Raw genomic sequence first — 23962 nt, 5'->3', positions numbered from 1 at the left:
TTAAAATAATATTTTTTACAGGACTGTTATAAATTGATTGATTACACGAGTAGTTACTGAACCCAAACACAACACACTAAACACATAACACATACTAAAGAAACACACACTAGAGCCCTTCGATTCAACTGAAAACATGAGTAATTATAATTGATCAATTCCTCGTCTCTTATCGCCAAATAACAATACACAACAATAAAAATATCCAGGGCCGGATTTAAGTAGGCTATGTGGAGGCCCAGGGGAAAGATTTTTGTGGAGCCGTAAATCAGAAGCTGTACTGCTACTTATATATTCCAAGCATGTACAACTACAAGGGGGCACTTCTTAATCACGACATTGTTGCCACCCGACATAAGATTTCAAGTGTTGGTGATAAACACGAGGGAAAAAAATACTTAAAAGTTTCTAAACTGTCGAAATTTTAAAATATTTTTTTCTTTTGTGGAGGCCCCTTTCTCGTGGAGGCCGTCACTTAAATCCGGCCCTGATAACATCACAAACATAATGACAAACGGCAATAACATCACAAACATAATGACAAACGGCAATAACATCACAAACATAATGACAAACGGCAATAACATCACAAACATAATGACAAACGGCAATAACATCACAAACATAATGACAAACGGCAATAACATCACAAACATAATGACAAACGACAGTAACATCACAAACATAATGACAAACGACAATAACATCACAAACATAATGACAAACGACAGTAACATCACAAACATAATGACAAACGACAATAACATCCCAAACATAATGACAAACAACAATAACATCACAAACAGCTGCTTCCTCACCGAACATCTCCTGCTCGTTTTTACATCTGGTCTTGTTTCCCTGACCACATTTCACATGTTCCCATCACTACACCATGAATAGCAGCCTGGTCGTGCGCGCTGGACTGTCGTTCGGTCGTCTCGTGTTCTTATCCTGCCCACTGCCATTCCCCGTTGTCCTTCGACAGGTTTGGACTAGGATGTAAGTTATCTTTAACCCTGAAGAAACACCCGAAACACTGAAGGAACACCCGAAGCTTTTGGCCAATAGTAGCATCCTGTGACCTTTCAAGATCAATTCTATGATGTATGGGCCTATTCACTAATGTAAAAAAAAATTTAGACTTTAAAAAGATAGACTCACTTAGAAGAGCACGTCTTGCGCTACAAACTTTGCGAGATATTTGTTCTTCTACTTTGATTATACAAAACGACAATAAAAAAATCTTTTTTTTTTGTTTCTGTACGGGGGCCTATAGGGCCGAACAGAGGTCCTGGTTTTGAATCCTGGTGAAGACTGGGATTTTAAATTTCGGGATCTTCGGGCGCCTCTGGATCCACCCAACTTTAATGGGTACCTGACATTAGTTGGGGAAAAAGTAAAGGCGGTTGGTCGTAGTGCTAGTCACATGACACCCTCGTTAACCGTAGGCCACAGAAACAGATGACCTTTACATCATCTGCCCAAGGTCTGAAAAGGAAACTTTAATTTACTTATATAGGGGGCCTAAATATTTTATATATTATTGTTTGTTTGCGTGATATAAACTAATAATAAATTTTTATAAAGGTATCTCTAGAAATAGTAGATCGCAGTGTACTTATCATATATTGTTCGATCTTGTGGTTTTTTTTTTTGGTTTTTGGTTTTTAAATATTTTAAATATTTATTATAGGCCTATATTTTAACTACTGATCCACAGCTGTGGAGGCCGGGAAAGAGCTTGGTGTTGATCCTTTACTGAGTGCAGAAGACATTGCTTCAGACTCCCCGGAACACCTCGGGATGATGGCGTACGGCGCCCAGTATCTGCGACAGCCGAATGTCGTAACATACAGCAACCACGCCAACGAGACGGTTGTCATCGTGAACCGGAAACAGGACACGGCAGTGGACCACAATGGTCATCTGAATGACCACAATGAGATCATCAGTAGATTGCACACACATAACAAGGACCACAGCGGATATAATAACAATAATGACAGCTTCAAGGATAAAAATCATGCGCCGGAGATGAAACCACTGAAGGTATGAGTTCCATTCTAAATCTGTCTGAAGTGTTTTGTTAGATCTTGTGCTTGGCAGCTGTGTTTGTCAGCTCTGCATCTAAACTTTGACTAGATTAATTTTTTAGACTACCATGCCTAGACAGGCCCTAGACAGGGCCGGCCTTAGGCATAGGCGAACTAGGCAGCCTCCTAGGGCCTCCGGTAAGTGGGGGCCTCGCACAGGACTCAAAGAAAAAATTTTTTTAGAATAAATTGCGAAACATGGCTCAAATCTCAAACTTAGCAGAAGACCTCTATGGCTCTGTCTACTCGCCAAGCTAAGTCTCTACTATGATTCAAGGTTAATTCACAAAATGTTTTTAGAACTACATGTTAGACTACAGATGTTAGAAGACCTTTTGCTTCTTTCTTTTGGTGAAATGTCGAAAAACGTTATTTCTTGCCTGGTGATCATGAATCGTCCATGAAGCACATCTGTGTTATCAGTGCTATAGGAATTTAACTTATTTGTTGATCTAGATAAAGATACAGGACGATTTATAATTCATTAAATTTTGTGTTTTTTTTTCCATTTCATTTGGGGCCACCCTATTCACTTCGCTTAGGACCTTCAATTACCTAAGGCCGGCCCTGGCCTAGATGAGTTTCCGAGATTCAATTATATAATCTTATTACGGAGTACAAAAACAACAGCAATTATTTTGGTTATTGAGTTTAGAACCTTTTTTTACGTGAATATCTGATCTTCAAAATGTATCAAGATTTGCACAACTCATTGTCCAATTGGAAATGCTCCTTCTTCTCTGGTGCTATTAGAGCATGGAATGGGTTGCCTGAGCTAGTCAGGAAAACCAGTGACTTGGCAGAATTTAAAGTCATTGATTAACATGCATGACTAGATTGACCTAGGAACACGCGTAGGACGTAATCATCTTCTTTTTTGAAGTAAGATAAGATAAAATAAGGTACGTAGCCTGCTTCAGCATATCTTTCCATTTAGATCTCTCCTAACCTTTTCATCTCCAAGCCTGAATTCCTGAGTTGTAATAAATCTGCACCTGAATCATCAGCCCATCGTATTATTCGTGGTCTGCCTTTAGATCGCCTGTCTTCTGTTTTTTTCCCCTGCATATTATGTTTGTTTCCCTGTTTTTTCTGACAATCTTTTGTGGTGGCCTGCCCAACGTTCATTTTTTTTGTTTTTTTAGCGGCCCCCGAAAGCGGAAAAGACGCTATAAGTTTTGTGTGGCCTGTCTGTCCGTCCGTCTGTCCCGTTTAGATCTTAGAAACTAGAAGAGAAAATGAAAATTGGACATAATGGATATTTTAGATCAGTGATGCTCAACCTTATTCGGCCTGCGGGCCATTTTAATTTCCGACAGTCGTATCTCGGGCCACATCAAGTTAAAAAAAAAACAAAAAACGACAATAACCCATTTTTTATTACGAGCCCCTGAAACTAGTGCTTACCTTAATTCATGAGAGGTTTATTCTAAACCAATGTTTAAATATACGGCTGCATAGATGAGACGCCAAGTCGCTGCACTTAATCTTGAAATTTGGTGCTGGTCCATGAGACGATGATTTCGCATGATTCATCACATCATAATCATTTTATACTTCTGGGACTTTCGGTAGTCACGGCCACTAATTTCTCTAATGAAGAGAAAGATCCTCTGTGATGGTTGAAACTTCTTCGACAGGACTTCGTCAGTGGTGGTCCCATGCATGCTCCACATAGCTACTAACTTCTGCAAAAAAGGGCAGCAAAGATTACGACTACTAAGAAAACTGTCCTCGTTTAATGTTAGCGAAAAGGCCTTGGCTATGTTTTATCACGCTCACATCTGCAATATTTTCAGTTTCAATATCACTGCCTGGTATGGCAATCTGAGCATTAAAAATAAAAATAAACTTAATAGAATCCTCAATGCTGCTGGCAAAATCATTGGCAAAAAACAAACCCCATTTGGGCAGTTGTTTGAGACAAACATCTATAAAAAAGCTAACAAGATCCTCGAAATAAAGAATCACCCTTTGTGTCAGGATTTTGTGATTTTACCATCACAAAAGAGATACAAGACACCGATAGCAAAGACAAACAGACACAAACACTCTTTTGTTCCCCTGGCAATCAAATAATTAAATAAGAACAATCTGGTATAAACTTTGTCACATGTAAATTATGAGTGAGTCTGGTGTGAATGTACACTTTGGTTTCTTATAGTTATAATGTTTTTTTGTTTGGTGTGATGCACAAATTGTAAGACAAATTTCCTTACGGATAATAAAGATTATTATTATTATTAGGCCTATTTGTACCGCGCATTGGTACAAAAAATTTGCATCTAAGGTCACAATGGTAAAAGTGTCAATGGATCATTATAAAATATATTTTCCAATTATTAAAAAGTTTCCCTTTCAGACCTTGCGATCTATGGGGCAGATGATGTTAAGGTCATCTGTTTCTATAACCAACGGTTAACAAGCAGAGTGTCATGTGGCCAACACAACGACCAACCGCCTTTACTTTCCCCAACTAAAGTCAGGTACCATTAGAGTTGTGTGGACTCAGGGGCGCCCTACAAAATCCCGAAATTCAAAATCCCAGTCATCCCCGAGATTCGAACCCAGGACCCCTGGTGTTTTTTTCCGTTACTATAGAGAGATCTGCATATTGTTAGCACACGATTAGGAGTTTGGCACGAAAAGCTGTTTGTTTCATAAAAAAAAAAGGTAAAATTTTGGATTAGCGACAGTGACTATTAAAAACAAGACCAGGATTTGAAGTGTAAGGAAGTAAACACAAAATAACTTTTTTAGAGAGAGGTCGGCTTTAGTCTTTAGTTTCTAATTGTCTTAAGTAAAGTAGATATTTAGCTTAACGACATTCGACGGTTCCCTTCATTTCGTATTAATTAATCATTTTTTGACATCGTTCATCAGCGTCGAGTACCTTTGTATTGGTAGCCTTTCACCTGTCACGACCTGTGTATAACTCAGAATAACTGTAATTGTAATTCTTTGGTTCATTGGACTCATTGGTTGTTAACTTGTTTGAGTCTTACGTCCGATTATCCACACAACGTCACAAGTCATCAGTCAAGACTGGTGTGGGTAAAGTTAATAGAACTAATACTTAGTACCGTCTATTATAATACTTTAATAGATCTATAATATAATAAAATAAATAATCTTAGTTAATCTATCTAAAGTCCTGGTTAGTGCAGTTGACATAATGTTATCAGTAATATCAGGTCAAAGAAACGAAAGTCCCAATTAATGCAACGTCATTAATATTTCATAAACCTCCTGAAAATCACGACTTGAACTTGAAAAAATCTGACTCAACTTCCAAAATTCCATTTTTTAAACACTTATTTCTCAGCATAAACACTAGAATGAAACAGATCAAAATATTTAAGTAATATTGTATTGAATTACTCTCCATAGATAACGACATTCAGAGAAGATGATGAATTCATTTCATCGCATGTCGCCAAACTGGCCTCCCCTGCTGCCCCGCCACAGACCAAAACTTTCCATCTGGTTCGAAAATCTTCATTCCATGCCCCCAGGGTAGAGATGCCCAGTAGTGAGCAGCTCAAAGTGGACATCTACAGCGTTGGAGTCATTATGGAGAGCAGGGTAGGTTTGGCCTTCTGTAATCAATATTGCACTTAGCACCCCTCCTCAAATAAAAAAGAAATATACCCTTGAGTTTATGTCAACATTTTTCTCTGCACAGATGAGTGGTCTGTTTGATCCAGAGAGATTTCGGGTGGAAGCCGAAGCCCCCAGCGGGAGAGTAATCCGTATCTCAGGTGATGGCAACTACGCTGCACAGTTTAACGCAGACGAGATCGGCAGATGGAAAGTGGCAATGTACTATGACAACAAGTTCATGGACGGCTGCCCCATCGATGTCTGCGACCCCTCCCAAGTCCGAGTGCATGACCTCCATGGCGGACTTGTGGGCAAATCCAACTCTTTCCAGGGTAACTGAAGATTTGACAATAACATTATCATATAAAGAAGCGTAACATTATCATCCAAAGAAGCGTAGCTTGACTATTTAAAAGAAATGTTATTACATTAGTATAATGTTCTGTCTGGTCAAGTGGTATGCATTTTGGACTGTTGTCTCTATGGTCCTGAGTTTGAAACCAGCTATCCTGTAGGTTTGAACTATAATGTAACAACATTTATTTTTGAAGGATCATATGAAATTTACTTTCAATATATGTGAAATTTTATAGCTAAAAGGAAGACTGTACTAATTTTAACTTTTCAGAAATCTAATCGACTGTAAACATTTATTAAAGATTAAGCTTATAGAATTTTTTTAAAATTTGAAGTAAAGTTCTTAATAGCCTATTTGTTAAAATCATTCAATTTCAAATTATATAACACCTAAACATGCTAAGAATTTTCAAAATAAAAACCAAAGCTAACTTATTACATTGTCTACATTATATAATAAAAGTGACTTCCATTTTTCTTTTGTTCTCAGTTGATTGTTCTCGTGCTGGACATGGAGACCTTGGGGTCGACATCACACACCAGGGAAAGAAAATCCTTTCTCACATTTCCCCAACTCAAACACCCGGATATTATAAGGTGACCTTCACCCCGTACTCACCAGGGGCTTATGCGATCAACGTGCACTTCAATAGGGCAGAAGTCAGAGGTGAGAAGTTATCTTCTTTTCAATAAATTATGTTGCTGATATATTTAGAGATCAATCTACTTCTGAACAAAAACTTAAGAACAACACCAGAAATCCATTTACAAGAAAAGTGTGTAATATAATTAAATAAGCATTATGTTTACCAAAGACACACTGAAGCTAGACCTAGACCTTGTTCTAGATACAAGAAAAAAGAACAAAAAAATGAAAATGTTAGAATTGCTATTACTCCCATAACCCCATAATCACAGAGATTTCAAAAAGGCTAGAATTAATTGGTAAAGGGGAAATTACTGGTATAGTAGACAGTCTAGATAGTTTTATTTATGTTTCTTTCTTTCATGTGTGAAAGCAATATCTTCCTCCAATCAACAGATTTCCTGTCATTCACTGGAAATGTTGTACAGTAAACACTAAGAATGTCTAAACATAACTTTCATTATAAGTATCTCATTCTCCCGTCCTTGTTCCTTCGCCAATTGTGGTGTCATGACTTATTAAGGCTCTATTAAATATTGAAGGTTATGTTAAGTGTGATGTTGCCTATCTGTCAAGTAGTTAATTGTTGATGCCTTTCGGATTACGACAGATTACTCTGCAAATGTCTGGGTTTCTTGTGCGGGTGTATTTCGATGTGATTAACTCACAAGCAAACAGACACATCAGTCTTAATAGTGAAGAGACAAATCCAGACACTGTTGAACAGTTTAAATGAAGTTTTAATCCACAAAAGGCCACAGCTATACGTCCTACTCTTATGAAATCCTATCACCAACTGACTTTCTGTCTCTAAGTAGCCTCTAACCCAACTAAGTCAAAGCATCACTAGTTGCATTAAAAATCTGTCAATTATGGTGCATCTCTACATAAACTAAAAAATACTAACTAAGTATCTAACATAAGACATGTTTAGTGAATTCCAGTGAATGGCCCGGAAGTGATGTTCTTTATTAGTAACATAATAATATATAAATAGGCCTAATACAATATTAATAATGATAATATACCACATATACATAGGGCCTACAAACATAACTTTGTTTGCTGCTCTAGAACTATATTTGCATGCCATCATATTGCAATTGCTATACCTCCAATTAAGCTCATGCTATTTTTTTGCACAAGTTTTAAAATGTAGACTCAGTGTTTTCTTTTTCTACTTTATGATGTAATTCAGAAGGGTATCATGAGTTCCTGGACCCATCCGAGAGGCAACGGAAGGCTGTATTCTACACAAGAGTAGAGCCGGAGCTAGGCTATGTCAATGTCAAGGCTTCATGTAAGTCATCATGGCATATCATTTTAACTCTGCCACTACAATGTATCGTTTGACCCTGGTCTCGGATGCAGAGTAGCACTGAATATTTCTAGTTTGATGGAATGTATATTAGGCCTAGACACCCTAGATCCTTATATTTCTGCACATGTGTGTTTACTTTCAGGTGACTGGGAGATTGAATATATTACTGGCCATCCTTTCATTTGTCATGTGACTGACTCCTCTGACATTGCAGTGTACGGGATGCAGGATGGAACAGTCTGTGCCCATCCTGAAATGATAGGTGAGCGTTGTCAACTTCTGTGAATCACTCATACCTAGATCTAGATCTAGTAAAAAGCTAGACTATAAAAAAAAGTTGGAGAGCACAGTTAATTTAAGATACCTGGTAAATCAAGTAGAATAGTTCTATATATATATATGACATACAAAATCTAGACTAGATTCTATTAGGCTTCAAGTCAAATATGTATATATAGCACTGATGAAGAAGGAGCATTTAGATCTATATGAATTTGTCTAAGTATGTGGAATTAGGAATGTCGCTTTATAGCTTTATCTGCATGTCTTTCTGAGTATCTTCTTTGGTATTTTGATTTTTATTATTACAGTTTGTTCTCTCCCTATTTGGAAATCCTAAATCCATCTGTGTAATGGACCAGTTATGCTGAAATATTCTAATTTTTAAATCAAGCTGGTGATGAACTTTGTCACATCCATTAGAAAAGTCTAATAAAATGGCATCAATCTGCTCAGTATTGTCTAATCCTTTTTAAAAAATCAGCAATTAGGCCTATTAGTAGAGCTTCACATGACCTATATTTCCTAAAGCCATGTTGGTATGGAGTAAGGACATTTTATCTAAGTGTTTAATGGTATTGCTACATATTATGTGTTTTAGTAATTGACATGTAATGCTGGTGATTGATATTGGCCTGTAGTTTCCTGGATCGAATTTATTACTTTTTTAAAATTGGGAGGTGTAGCTTTTACCCTGAATAAGCAATACATGAAAAAGTGTTTTAAACACTGTTGCTAGTTCATTGCTTAGTTTTTTAAGCAGATATGATAATGCTAGATCTTGAGAATCTTTGTTTCATCTCTGACTCCGCAGCAAGATCTAGAAGTAATTTTCATGTCATAATTAGTTCTTCACAGAGTTGCAGTATTGTCTTGCAAAGAGTTAGTCTCCTTGTTAAACTTCTAGATTTATCTCTTCAGAGAGAAAAGAGAGGTGCTGCTCTCTCTCTTCAAGTTGAAAAGCTTGTAAATCTATACGTTAATTCTCTTTATGAACGTTTTCACCAACAGCTGATTGCACAAGGGTAGGTGATGGTAGGATAGATGCTGAAGTCACTTATCAGGGCACCAGGTTCCCATGTGAGGTGAAGAAAGACAAACCCTGTATCTACAAGGTGTCGTTCAGGCCTAGAGGACCAGGGACCTACAAAGTGTGGATTAACTATGATGGCCAGCCAATTAAAGGTAACAAGATGAATCAGCATTATTTCTAATAAGTTTAACAATGATAATCGCAATGGTTTTAATATGTGCTCTGTACTGTCATCTTGATGGTTCAGGGTTTGAATCCTGCCTGCTGCCTTCTCCTGCTATACTGCTTAAGGTTTGGGCTAGGATGTAATAATCTTCAGTTCTGAAGAAACATCTAAAACATATAAATAAAAAAAGTCAAACTGAGGATTAAATTAAAAAAAAAAAAAGCAAATAACATTTCTCAGATAGAAAAACAACTTTCTTTATATTAAAAAAGTCACTTGACAAGAATGTGTAACTCTAAATTTACTTTAAAATTTACTTTTTTAAAAAAGAAATTTGAAAATTATGTTTATTTATTTTGTGGTCAAATACAATGATACAAATAATAAAACAATAATAGAATTATCACTAAATAATCTACAGCAGAATAAATCAATCTAAAAGTTGATCACTTTAAAGTACTTTTGTATTCCTAAGTATTCTTGATTACATACTTATGATAATTTGCAAAAATTATTGTTTTGTATAATTATTTAATAACTTGTGTTTTTTAGGATCTCCATTTATTCAGGAAATCGCCGAGCTTGAAAAACCTTCAGCACGAGGTGATGGCCTTTACAGAGGTGTACCCAATAAACCAGCGACATTCATTGTGGATCCAAGGGGGTTTCCTGGAGAAGTTTCTGTTTCTGTTGAAGGTATGGATCTTACTTTATGACTGTGAGGACACATTTTTTATCATCTGTTTGTAAAATGTTTTCCATGTTTCGGATGTTCCTTCCAAGTTTTAACAATACCCACTGTACTTGCAATTTCATATACCGGTATCTTAAATGCCTCATCAAACTAAGCACGTGTGGTTAATTAGGCTTAATATAAAAAAGTGACTTATCAATAAAAATTATTTGGATGAAGTAAATGTATTATTATTTCTTATGTTTGTATTTGTTTTTATCAACCAGGGCCTTCTAAGCCAGTGCAGAGCACACTGGAGCGTCTGCCAGATGACACAATCAAAGCTACATACTATCCCATAGAGAGAGGGCCACACACTGTGCGGGTGAAAATGGATGACAAGCATATTGATGGTTAGCTTGATAATTTTTTTTAATGTCTTCATCCAATAATGTTTGTTAATTTTAACAATTGAGAACACTTTTAGGCTACGAATAAATTTATTATTAGATTCTTTGTTGTCGTCATCTGAATCCATTTGTAACATCCAAATTTATCTTTGTTTTAATAAATTGCTTCCTGGCTAGGCATCCTGCTTATTTTAATATCACTCCATATGTGCTATAGGCTATAATATTATTACACTACTTGTTAAAAAAAAGATAGAAGATGCTATATGTAATTTCAGTGATGCAATTCTGAATACGACCAAAACAAACATTATGTTTTATTCTACTTTTTCAACATCTAATAGTCAGAAATGCAGATTTTTTCCTTGTTAAATTGGTTTGTAAAACAGGGGTTCAGGTGTTAAAAATTTAATGTTTAAATTATTAAATAAATGAATTTTATGAATTAAAAACTGGGTTGATGTCGTTCATTTCATGCTAGCTGTATTATGTTTGGCAGGTAGTCCATTCAAGCCTTTGATTGTTGATCCTGTCAATGTTCGTGTGTCTGGGGGCTGGAGGCCATATCTCGATGACACAGGCGTCATCCCACTCAAGGTCAATAAAGAAAAACACCTGCCTTTTGATGTTTCAGAAGCAGGACCAGGTTTGAAACTCTAAGCATTTTTTTTGGGGGGGGATGAAGTGTGAATAGACCTTGTTTTTAATGATTTAACTGTATGGAATTTAGCTCTTGTAAAAGAGAGTAATCCTTGAAGGATTACGGGCACGACATGGCCTAAATTGTGCTGATGTGCCAAAAACTCAAACTTAACAGCACAGTTACACGAGGACTTAGAATAAAATATTTAATTGGGGATGAAATGACTGATCACTTTTCTTTTATCCAAACAAACAACTGTACTGAGGCAGAAGTTAATACAGTTCAGTGATCTCTTACTCCCCTGTCAAGAAAACACTTTTGTTGATATATTTCTGTAGTATTTATTTATTATACCTACTTCCTCTTTGTTTTTAAAGGTGAACTCACAGCGGAAGTGGAAGGTCCTAATGGCAAAATTCCTGTTGCTATTGATGCCAGAAAAGACGGCAAGCATTCAGTGGTGTTTACACCAAGAGAGGAAGGTAGTTTCAATATGCTAGAAGTGATAGTGGAAATATTTAATCATATTCACAAGGATTTTCATTTGACTCTCTTCTATGTCAGCCAACTTATTCATACAAATTTCACTAACAATTAATTTAATTAATTGATTTCATTATGGGATAATACAAGTAATTAATAACATATTTTAAAATTAGCAAGTGGTGAACTAACAAAGACTAACAAAGACATCTGTTACTTACCATATTTTTGTGAATATAACCGCACACATGTATACCCGTTTACCTTTATCCATCTTTTGGGCTGTTGGGGCATCATGCAAGATTTGTTGACCGTCTTTCTCCATTCCTCTCTGTCTTTTGCCTTAGTTAGAACCTCTTTCAATGCCAGGCCCGTCCATTCTTTTATGTTGTCTTCCCGTCACTTTCTCTGTCTGTCTCTTCTTCTTTTTCCTGGTACTGTATACCCCTCACAAATAAAAAAATATACGAAAACAAAATATTACAACCCACACCCATATATACCCCGCATGTGCACATTTTCAAATTACTGGGAAATTAGTTTAGTTACTTACTTGTCACAATTGATTACTGGTATACTAAAGATTCTCTGCCGCATCAGTACTAAATAGTTTTATTGAGGTTTATAATGAGATGTTCATAAAGCTTTTCAATGTACCATTTCACAACCACACAGCAAACTAAAGGAGGTTTAAAGACCCACTAGTATGTTTATACTTTTCATTATGCTATGTTTCTGAGTAAAATACATTTTGTAAACCCTGCACCTTTGTATAGCCCACACAGCTGTCATTCGTTTGTAAAAACTTGTTTAACCTGCAGGTTATATGTGTGAAAATATAGTTGAAAAGTTTAATTATTTTTTTTATGTGGAAACTGTCATAATAGATCCAATTTTCGAAATAGTATAAAATTTGGGGTCTATATCAGTCTAATTAAGATTTAAAATTTACTGAATTTTACTGCAGGTTATATGTGTGAAAAGATAGTTGAAAAGTTTAATTTTTTGTTTTACATTGAAAATGTCATAATAGATCCAATTTTTAAAATAGTATAAAATTTGGGGTCTATATCAGTCTAATTAAGTTTTAAGATTTAAAATTTACTGAATTTTAATATTTAAACAAGAGGGAAAGGTGATCAATTCTCAATATAAATTTTCCTTCATCGTAATAAATTATTATTAGTATTCCAAGCTCTCCACATAAGTAAAATGTGTTTGTCTAGTTTCTCTGTTTAATTATTTCTTATTTAATAAACTTTCATTTTGTGGCATTTTTCAGTTTATTTTGTACTTGTATATGTCTAATGTGCGTAACAAAATTAATTAATTAAATTTTTTTTCTCTCTGTTTAGGCAAACATAACATTCATGTGAAATGGGGAGGCTACCCTTTGTCCAATTCTCCGTATCTGGGAATAGCAACTCATGAGCCTGAGCTTGATGAAACAGACTTTGCTAGAGTGCTTCACATTCCATTTGACAAGTTGGTCCTTTTTTTTTTTTTTTTTTTTTTGTATAGAATTTGTAAGAGGGCTGAGTTCAAATCATACCTACTGCATTAGCGGCTGTCCTGGCATTGATGTGGTCTAGGATGTAATATATCTCCTTTTCTGTAGAAACAGCTAAAATGTACAAGATACATATAGTTATGCATAGGGAATGTAACTTATTTTCATTCCAACAAATATCATTACTTTTCTACATTACTTTTAATGTATCTGTGATAGCTCCTAAGCATAATCATAGTTCCCTAAACCTGAGGTCTAAGATTGGTCTTGAAGGAATTTTAACATTTTCTTGTGATTAGATTTATTTTGATTTTTAGAGGCTTCTGAACAGGTAGGAGATGGATGTTTTTGTTGTTAATGATTGAAGTGACTGCCCTTAGGCCTGTGTTGTTGTTGGTACTAACTAAGATGTGCAATTTTTAGGATTTCTGTAATTGTTTTGGGTGCTTGAGTTGTTTTTTAGCTCTGATTTTTTCTTCTAAATTACAGATCTTGATTTAAACAAAAAGAAGATTATTATTCTCAATTTATATCCATTTGTAGATTTAAACATTTCTGCTACTTAATGAGAAGACTTTTAAAGTCTTCCATGTCTTATTCAAGCCAACTGCTCAATGTTTGCATGGCGATTCATTACCTTAGCATTCGTTGCAAGAACTTTGTTTTTATCCTTTCCAATTGTGTGAAATGATATTTTAATCTGTGTAATTTATGTTGTGTTTTATGTTTTTTTTTATAATTTTCAATAATTTTCTTAATATGTCTACTTTGCCTTAAAAAATGATTTTCAATTTGTCCCCCTTTGACTTTCCATTTTTCCCCTTGCAACTTTCCATTTAAGCAGCACACACTTACAGGAATTATTTTTTTTACTGTAAAAACAAGTTGATTTAAAGTTGTAGGATGTATTTTGGATCTAAAGATTGTTACCTCCTAACCTAAAATCATGGAGCAAAGTTGAAACTTGGGATGATAGTTCAAATAGTCTCACAAAACATCTTAGTATAGAATTAATTAAACATCATTTATTTTTTTCTCAAATCTTATGTTGATAAGCACCATTCCTATTTCACTTTATGTTCGATACATTGGATTGAAACTGTTTGCCGATTTAAATAATTTTAATGAACTAATAGACCGTTTGCTTTTTGACAGGTTTTCAAGCCCTGATGGCTCTGTAGTTGGCTCAGACTTGCCTCCTGCCACCATCCACTACCATGAACCAGAGGTCCATAAGCCAGTGGAATATAGAGCCATTCCACCCAAGGAAAAACATAAGCCTACCACAGTAATCTACACCCCCAGTAATGCCGTAGTTAACGGCCCACCTAAAGAAACTTACCAGCCTCCATTAGTATACTACAGTCCATCTGATGATGACTTGACCAAACCAAAGGTGATTGAGTATAATCCAGATCACAAGCAGACAAGAGTTAAGGTAAGAAGGCCATTCTTTTTAATTGTATAGGTTACCATGTAGGTATATATATATACATACATACAGAGTACATACTGTGATTGAGTAATCTTCACTGGTTTCAGGCATAGAATTACTAAAGATTCATCTCATAGAACCATTCTCTGTAAAGAGACATTCACATACATCTCAGGTCAAAGTTGCAGTTGCTTGGGTTTTTAGAAGAGTCAGTCATTTTTTCATTGACTCATTTTTCTTTCAGGGTTGAAGTCATAGTTACTTCAATGTCTGTAGCTTTTCTTTTGCTATGTTCTAACTTTATAGTAATTATTATGTAGCTGTAACATAAAATTGCAGCTTAAAAACTTAAGGTTTATAAAGCCATCATTGTATCAACTATATCTATATGAGTGTTGTAAAAAAATTCTTGTGTTAAACAAAGTTAATTTTTTTTTTAATGAAGGTGTTGCCTGTCCAGAATGCAGCCCCACCTAAAGCCAAAGAGGTGGACAGTCTCCCTCTACTTGAACTTACAGAAACAATCTCCAGAAATAGACCGACCTCGTCACGTTCTTCCACTGCTTCTCAAACTAATTCTCCACGAGAATCTCAGAAGGCAAGTTTCTTTTTTCATCTTTTATTTCCTGATTCTCTTTTTCAGCTTTGCCTTCCTGAATCTAAATTAAAATCTCTCTTTTGATTGGTTAATAATTGTCAATCAAGTTTTACTAGAATTAAATTAATTAAAAAAAAAATAGAAACTCTACTAAACTATTAAATTATCAGATCTAAAATTTCATTTATCTTATTAAGATTTTGATCTTTTTTTAAAAAGGCTCAATATTTGTATACACTTTAATGTTTAAAGTTATATATATATATATATATATATATGAGTTGAATATGTATTTATAAGAATTTAGTATACTTTGCATTATTAAGCATAACAGTTATCTTATATATTACAGATGTTACTTCCAAAAAAGTAGATAATTACTATTAATAGTAGAAAACCAACCTACTTAATTTATTCATGGTAAACCAATTACACAGACTAAAAACTAAAAATATCTAGGTGTAATAATAAATGAAAAAATACCATAGAATCCTTATATTGATTATATGCATTCTCTGTTTAGGACCCCCGCAACTTAAGAAAACATAAAGAAACTAGAACAGACGTTAAATAGAGCGCAATATTTATTACAAACAAATATTCATGGTTGATTGGAGTAACATCATTAGTAAAATCACTAAACATAGAGACACTTCAGGACAGGAGAATATAAAGTAAAGTAGTAATAATACATAAAACAATGAACCATAATTTATAAATACAAAAGTAAAACCCTAATCAAATACTCAGAAAGACACAAAGATAAAGGCAGATCTCCTATTCCATGTCTCATCTCATTTCTGCCTATGGTCCCTTCTGGGGCATAGGCCACCAACCAGCTTCCTCCAGGCATCTCAGTTCTGGGCGAGTCTCTTCAACTGTCTCCATGTCTTGCACATCTTATTCCATACGCTATGACAAATTTGTACAAGTGCTCCTTCTTCATTAGTGTTATTAGAGCATGGAATTAGTTGCCTGAATCAGCCAGGAAATCCAACTTAGCAGAGTTTAAGTCACTGATCAACATACAAGACTAAATTAGCACATGAAATGCGTAGGACTTAATTATCTTCTCCTTTGAAGTAACATCTGTAATTTATATGATAAGATTATCTGAAACTTGACTTTTCACAACAAGGGATTAAACCTATCATAGACATTGATAAAGACTCTGTCTTGTTGATAAATAGCACACTCCCATTGGTATACTGAGACATAATCCTTGTCATGAATAGAGTCAAACTTCCATTGATAAAATTTCCCCCTAGGTATAGTGATTGTTAACTTCTTAGATCTATTCATTTGTCTTCCTTGATTAATTGAATTCTCTCCATGAAACATGCCAAATTAGGTGATTTTAAGTGGGAAAGGCCTGAAAGAAGCTGAAGTTGGGAAACCTGCCAAGTTTAAAGTGGATGGAACAGCAGCAAATCCTGGTAAGTATATAGATCTACCTCTTTACTACTTCACCTATCCCTAAGTCTCTTGGGGCACCACACATGATCTATCAATATCTTTCTCCATTCCTCTCTGTCCATTCTTTGATGTTGTCTTCCCAACACTTTCTGTGTCTGCCTCTTCTTCTTCTTTACCATGGCACTGTTTCCTTATCTCTTTCTCTTGCAGACAATAAAACAAAGTGGGCTATTCACTAGTAGTTTTGTGTCTTCCAGTTTAGGTACTTGGAGGTCAATATTTCTTTCTTTGATATGCAAGCAGTTGTATGTTTGTACTCTGCTATTTATCCTTGTTTTTCTTGGTCAACATTTAGCAATGAACTGCTCATCTGTGTCTCCGCTTTCCAAGATGGTTATTTTAATAACACAACCACATGACCCACAATTAATAGCGTAGCAAGCGATTGTTATTTATGAAATGCTGATACAGTCCTATGGTCCTATGACAAGCTACTCCCATTTAATTTAGTCTGAAGAATCTTGTAAATTACTTGACTTCAATTTTTTTCTTTACAATTTTTCTTTTGAATGTATGTGTGATTAAAAGGGAAAGTCGTGAAAAGCACTGTTATCAGTCATGATAGAAAAGTTTTAGAGTTTATCTTCCTTAAAAGACCAACTGCAAATGAAAGGCTACTGGTAATACTCTAGAACAAAGGACCCCAATCAGATCCCAAAGTTGATTTTGTAAAATATACACACTGAACACAAAAAAAATGTGTAGTCAATGCTAAACTGTGACTTTGGTTGTCTTGATCAAACAGGTCGACCTAAAGCTCATTTGCAAGGTGTCAGGGAAAACATTCCAGTAACTTCTGAACCTGTTATCCCACAAATCTATGACTGCACTTACGTCCCTCAGAAACCAGGAGCATATCTTCTGTATATAGATTGGAATGACAAACCATTAAAAGGTAAAGTAAATTTCCATTTATACTTGGAATGACAAACCATTAAAAGAAGTACACTACTATTCCTTCTGTGGCATTGAATAAGTAGGTCAGTGTGACATGGAAAGATGAATTATTATTTGATTTTTTTATAGTTAAGCATGGTAGTTAAGTGTTTCAACCAAGTTATCTAGTTCGAATCCCAGTCAAGACTAGTACTATTTTTCATTTGCCTCATTATTTTTTACCATTCTACAGGTTCTCCTTTCAAGGTGAATGTCAGAGAGCCAGCCCAGCCTCAGAAAGTGACCACAGTGAAACCAAACCAAAATGTGTACATGGGGAAAGATTTGGAAATGAAGATAGACCCAAGAGAAGCTGGACCAGGTCAGTTGTTACTTACTGTCATGTATCAATGTCATGTATTAATTTAAATATTAAATAATTTAAAATAAACCCAAGTCAATGTTACGGTCAACCTCGGAATTTCCAATCACGTAGCAGACACCTGCCTATCACGCATTGATTGGTTGTAAGAAATTATTACATTGGTTAAAACAAGTTTCAAGAATTCAAGTTTAGAAAATAGCGTGAAGGGGAAATCAGTCTGGAATGAAAATCTTGTAGAGATAAGACGTGAAAATAGTGGGGTGTTCCCATGGTAACAGTTATGCGATACCAAGTCTAGCCTGTTTTATTGTTCATAATCGTGGGGCATTCCCATGGTAACAGTTATGTGATAGCAAGTCTAGCCTGTTTTATTGTAACCAATTCCCTCTACTTTCATGGGCAATTAAATATCAGAACCAGACCCCCATTTTATTTTAATGAAGAAACTAGGATGATCTGTTTACTTTCTAATATTTCAAATGACTTTGCAAGTACCCCACTTTATGTAAAGGTATATTTGTGCCTGCTGTAAAACCCAGCTTTTCTCAGTACTCTCTGTGTCATTATACTCTCTTTATCTTTAGGTAAACTGACTGTGACCTGCCTGGATCCTTTGAAAAGATCGGTTCCTGTGCAACTCAATGACAACTTCGATGGCACCAAATCCCTGAAAGTAACACCACAGATGGCTGGCCGCCATATTGTTGACATTCGCTATGACGGCAAACACATCATGGGTAATGCGCAAAGTTTTCTGGTCCTTACTTTGATTTAATGACTTTGTAAGGCTTGGGTACGTAGAGTGTAACAGATCATAGGGCACTTAAAGGATGTTAGTTTCAGATTATAGGGCACTTAAAGATGCAAGAGTTTCAGATTATAGGGCACTTAAACATGCTAGTTTCAGATCATAGGGCACTCAAAGCATGTTAGATTCTTAGATAATTGTGCACTACAAGGATGTTGAATCTCAGATCATAGGGCACTTAAAGATGCTAGAGTTTCAGATTATAGGGCACTCAAAGCATGCTAGATTCTTAGTTAATTGGGCACTGCAAGGATGTTGAATCTCAGAAAATAGGGCACTTAGAGGATGCTAGAGGCTTAATAAGGATGATACTATGGTTACTGAATTTACACTTGTAAATCACTAATGCATTTGGAAGTGGCTAAATCTCAGGTTTCATGGAAGAGTAAATGAGAAATATAAATTCTATCCTCCATTTTCAGATGCATTCAATAAACAGTTTATTTCATATAAAAAAATATAATAAGTTAAGATTCGTTATTTATACAAGTTCTTTTTTTATTTTCAGGAAGTCCTTATGCTATTGATATCAAAGAGAGTCAAGTAAAAGGTCAGGTTAAAGTCTGGGGTCCTGGCATTCAAAGTGGCATCCTCCCAGAGTTCAGAGGCACCTTCTGGGTGGAGACAACAGGAGCTGGTGCTGGGGAGTTGACCGTAAGGATCAATGGACCTAAAGGTAAGAAGTTAGTCTCTCTATTTTGTTCTCACATCTTAGAATGAAACATTCTGCTTTCTTTTGGGTTCTTAGAAATGGCAGCATAAATAAATGCTGTGTGTGCATTGATATTTATATCAAATATTTATCCGGAGAATCTAGAGAAGTTTGAAGAAGTGCATGTTTAAAAATGACAAGCTAATTTTGGAATGTAAGGATTACTAATAAAGGGCTGTGTATATTTGAAAATGTAAAATAAATCCATTGCTGAGGACAGACGTAGACAGGGAAAAGAAAATCAAAATCGACCACCGGTTGACATGGTTATGCCTGCGCTAGATGTGGCAAAATATGTAGGTCACAGCTGGGGCTGTGTAGGCATGGGAAATACTGCATTCCTCATTAATCTCAAGATAACCAAATGACGCTCCAGCGTGTGCGCTGTATGACAAAGCAGCCATCCATTTTGTATTTCACCAAACAATAATTTTTAAAAAAATTGCTGCATAAAAACGGAAACTATTGAAATAAATTTAAGCCCTTTTTTCTCAATTAAGCTCAAACTTTCAGCTTAGCTCTTTAAAGATGACTTGCCTAAGCTGCTTTCTCAAGCAAAAATTTCAGCAGAAACTCAACATAAAATAACATCTTTGGTAATCTTTGTCTTTGCAGGAGCATTTAAAGTCATGATAAATAACATCTTTGGTAATCTTTGTCTTTGCAGGAGCATTTAAAGTCATGATGAATAACATCTTTGGTAATCTTTGTCTTTGCAGGAGCATTTAAAGTCATGATAAATAACATCTTTGGTAATCTTTGTCTTTGCAGGAGCATTTAAAGTCATGATAAATAACATCTTTGGTAATCTTTGTCTTTGTAGGAGCATTTAAAGTCATGATGGTGCAGCCCAGCAAGAAGGACAAGATCTATCAATATATCTACGACCCAGTGGAGCCTGGCATCTACCACGTGGATGTCAAGTGGTCAGGTTTGCATGTGAATGGAAGTCCGTTCCGGGTTCTCCTGGCCGAGAATGCAGTGGAGCTGAACATCATGGCTGCTGAAGTGGACAACAATCTTTTGAACACGTTGGATGTTGACAATATCAGGAGAAGCAACAGAGGCAGCAACAGGGGCAGCCAACTGAATGAATTGTTATATTGACCATGACATTGTGTGCTAGAGTTATAGATGTTTCAAGGAAGTAATAGAGTTCAAGCATAAATTCAATTATAACAAAGTCAGTTGTAACAAACTCAGATATAGCAAGTCATTTGCTGCGTTTGTACAAAAGATTCACAATTGATAACAACAAATAACCTATAAAATAGAAATGTTAAGATCTGGACGAATGTACAAAAACATTAAGTATATCTTGTAATTATAATAGTTTAATTCATTAATTAAGTGTTTGAACGGTATGACATGCATAGCTTGGATTATTTTAATGATGATTTTTAATGTATCAATACTTGAGAAAGCTCACATCATGTTCAAAAGCAGTAAATCTTTTAAAATCAATGTCCTGCAGAATTGTTTTCTTTCTCCTCACTGCCCCCTTCTCTCCATGCTCTGTTGTGTACTGTTTGGTACAGGAATTTCATGGTAATTTAGTGAAGTAGTCTACACATTATGTCAGCATGAAATCATCTATTCATTATACATGTCATTATACATTTCACATTGCCTGCGGAATTGAAACAGGAATGTTTTTAGAGTCGGCAGTCACCATGAACATTTTATAAACATTTTTGTGTTTGTCGGAAGCCTAAATCTATGTTTGATTATGAGTTTTTGAGTTTAGGCACATCTGCACAATTTAGGCCATGTCCTGCCTGTAATCCTTTAAGGATCACTCTCCCTTTACATAACAAGGGCTAAATTCTATACAGTTTGATTATAATTGTAATGTAAGGTTGAATTAGTGTGTTATTATTAATCTATGAGTTTTAGACTTAAATGTTTCTATTAGATTTCTATTAAGCCTTTAAACAAAGAAAAAAAAAAAAAAAAGCTAAAAGTTGTCAATTGCAAACACCAAACTTATCTGAGCTTAAAATGTAATATTTAAATCTTAACATTACAGACTGCAAAATGCAAATATGCCATAACTGTTTTAATGTTGAAATTGTGACCTATATTGTGACAAAGTGACTCATTAACTGAGCTGTTTACCACTGATATAGTTCTATCAACAATATCTGTTACTCAACTTGTTAGCTAAAAATTTAATGCCAGTCAAGGTTGAATGGAATGATTGTTGTATGGAAACATATTCTAGGTGTAAAAATACAATATTTCTGTTTTATCATAGATTTTATTATTAAATGTGTAGATTTGTCATACCAGTATATCAACATATAATGTGCCTTATTCAGTGTGACTCCAATAAATATTTCTGCATTACGGATATACAAAACATTGTATCAGTTTGATAATGCATCAGTTTATATTTTTTGTGTAGTTGTAGCAGTTTGTAAGGTGCAAAAGGATAACCTGTTCTGTATAAAAAGTAATGTCTGTGTTTTTTTTAGACTAGGTTATTATAATAAAAATTAAGTAAGTATGTTTGCAGCCAAGACCTTAAAATATTCTCTTTTTTTATGCCGACATTAGTTCCAGAGTTTGGCTGGCTGCATGATCATCAAGTCATCCCTAGTGCTATTAGAGCATGGAATGGGTTGCCTGGAAAACCAGTGACTTGGCAGAATTTTTAAGTCATTGATTAAAATACATGATTACATTGACTTAGATGTATTTTATAAGATAGAAACCTGCCACTGCCATCCTATCTGTCCTACAAAACAAGCAGATCAATCACTTGTTACTATTTAGTGGTTCTCATGTAATCAGCAGAGATTGCTGTCAATTAATGGGGGTCTATGGCACTTACAATTTTGAAACCTATTTATACCTATTAATGCCATATGGTCCACCATTTATTTTTAGTATGTTAATTATCGTTAATATGTGTTCCATTATTCAAATTATGTGTCTGGATAGTAAGGTCTCTAGGCTTTTTTGTCTACATGTATTGCGTAGTCTTATAACACAAGGCAAAATTTAGCATAAAATTATTTTTATATTTCAAAATCTGTATCAAGATTGCTGTTGTCTTATTGCTCAAGATTCAAACAGGTAGTGTCTTGGGTATCTAGGCTTTGGTGATATAGATCTACTCTTTGCCTTAACCTATCCCTTAGTCTGTTGGACCGTTGGGGTGCCAAGCAAGATATGTCATCCGTCTTTCTCCATTCCTCCCTGTCTTTAGCCCTGTTTAAAACCTCTATCAATGGTAGGTCCGTCCATTCTTTTATGTTGTCCTCCCATCGCTTTCTCTGTCTGCCTCTTCTTCTTTTTCCTGGTACTGATCCCTGAAGGAAGGTCTTTGCGAGCCCCGTGGATCTTGTAATATGGCCATATATTTTAAGCTTGCGTTTCTTTACAATAGTTAGCAGGTCTGATCGCTGCAGTAACCCCCGTCTCTAATCTCTTGTTTTGTGATGCGGTCTTGGAAAGTGATGCCCAGGATCCTTCTGTAGCATCTCAATTCCATTGCTAGGATCCTCCTCTCCACTTACTCTGGTTATATAGCTCTACTTACTCTGGTTATATAGCTCTACTTACTCTGGTTATATAGCTCCACTTACTCTGGTTATATAGCTCCACTTACTCAGGTTATATAGCTCTACTTACTCTGGTTATATAGCTCTACTTACTCTGGTTATATAGCTCTACTTTCTCTGGTTATATAGCTCTACTTACTCAGGTTTTACCTACACTCAAGTTATTTAGATCTACTTACTTTGGTGTTTTGAATGCTCTACAAATATTGAACCTGTCAGAGAGCTAAATCTTATACTCTTGACTTTATAGTTTCTCACTTCTGTGCAATAGTAGACATTTCTGAATGAAGGAATATATTTATACATTTGTATGTAACTGGGAATCAAGTGAAATGTCTTGCTAATTGATTTACTGTTATCTTTCTTTTTGTATCAATTTTTTTTCCACAACTGCTGATTGTATCATATTTACCTAGAAAATGTTATGTTTGGTTTGAATGGACCTCATTCACCAATCGTAACCAAACAACATTTAGCCATGTGATTCTATATATCTTCTATACAAATTATGTAATCCTTAAAGGCTGTCACGTGATACATATCTTTCATTGTTTTTCATTGTTTTATCAATATTATGATGTGGCTAAATGTGTTTATTTACGATTGGTGAATGAGGTCCATTGTATTTATTGTGGAAAACAAATTATATGTAATAACTGATGTATGCAAATATATTTATTAGAATTGTAATAAAACATTTAATGGAAGGTTTTGTTGTGTTTTAAATGTTCAGTATTTTTTAAATTTACATGTGGTGAGAATTGTAAAAGTGGTTTTATTGTTGGGGATATGACTCGGTCGTCTGGTCTGAAGTCGTAAAATGACTTCTCATGGAGCCCCATGAAAGAAGTTAATAGACAAGCAATGGACAGAAAGGTCGTGAAGA

The 23962-nt window shown here is 35.2% G+C and overlaps 1 protein-coding gene across 8 annotated transcripts in view; it reads left to right on the top strand.

Moving 5' to 3' along the window:
• The window catches only part of LOC106073191 (filamin-A-like), a 64578-nt gene extending 40795 nt beyond the window's left edge, over window positions 1-23783 (top strand). For 2 of the 8 annotated variants that reach the window (XM_056012307.1, XM_056012306.1), the window contains exons 8-27: window positions 1721-2049; window positions 5484-5678; window positions 5779-6028; window positions 6544-6720; window positions 7898-7999; window positions 8163-8282; window positions 9311-9484; window positions 10051-10194; window positions 10459-10584; window positions 11081-11227; window positions 11602-11706; window positions 13063-13192; window positions 14373-14655; window positions 15098-15250; window positions 16602-16686; window positions 17472-17621; window positions 17856-17984; window positions 18572-18724; window positions 19304-19471; window positions 20331-23783. In XM_056012307.1, the coding sequence (XP_055868282.1) occupies window positions 1721-2049; window positions 5484-5678; window positions 5779-6028; window positions 6544-6720; window positions 7898-7999; window positions 8163-8282; window positions 9311-9484; window positions 10051-10194; window positions 10459-10584; window positions 11081-11227; window positions 11602-11706; window positions 13063-13192; window positions 14373-14655; window positions 15098-15250; window positions 16602-16686; window positions 17472-17621; window positions 17856-17984; window positions 18572-18724; window positions 19304-19471; window positions 20331-20614 (3404 nt within the window). In that variant the 3' untranslated portion in view covers window positions 20615-23783. Of the gene's footprint in view, window positions 1-1720; window positions 2050-5483; window positions 5679-5778; window positions 6029-6543; window positions 6721-7897; window positions 8000-8162; window positions 8283-9310; window positions 9485-10050; window positions 10195-10458; window positions 10585-11080; window positions 11228-11601; window positions 11707-13062; window positions 13193-14372; window positions 14656-15097; window positions 15251-16601; window positions 16687-17471; window positions 17622-17855; window positions 17985-18571; window positions 18725-19303; window positions 19472-20122; window positions 20200-20330 lie in introns of those variants that run through there. The other 6 variants (XR_008775005.1, XR_008775006.1, XR_008775002.1 and 3 more) reach the window with 6 other exon arrangements.
• Window positions 23784-23962: the final 179 nt, after the last annotated feature.

This window comes from Biomphalaria glabrata, chromosome 15 (assembly GCF_947242115.1).
Source record: "Biomphalaria glabrata chromosome 15, xgBioGlab47.1, whole genome shotgun sequence".
Taxonomy (NCBI): Eukaryota; Metazoa; Mollusca; class Gastropoda; family Planorbidae; genus Biomphalaria; species Biomphalaria glabrata.
Note: the sequence above shows the minus strand (reverse complement) of the source record. Positions and strands in the feature narration are given on the sequence as shown.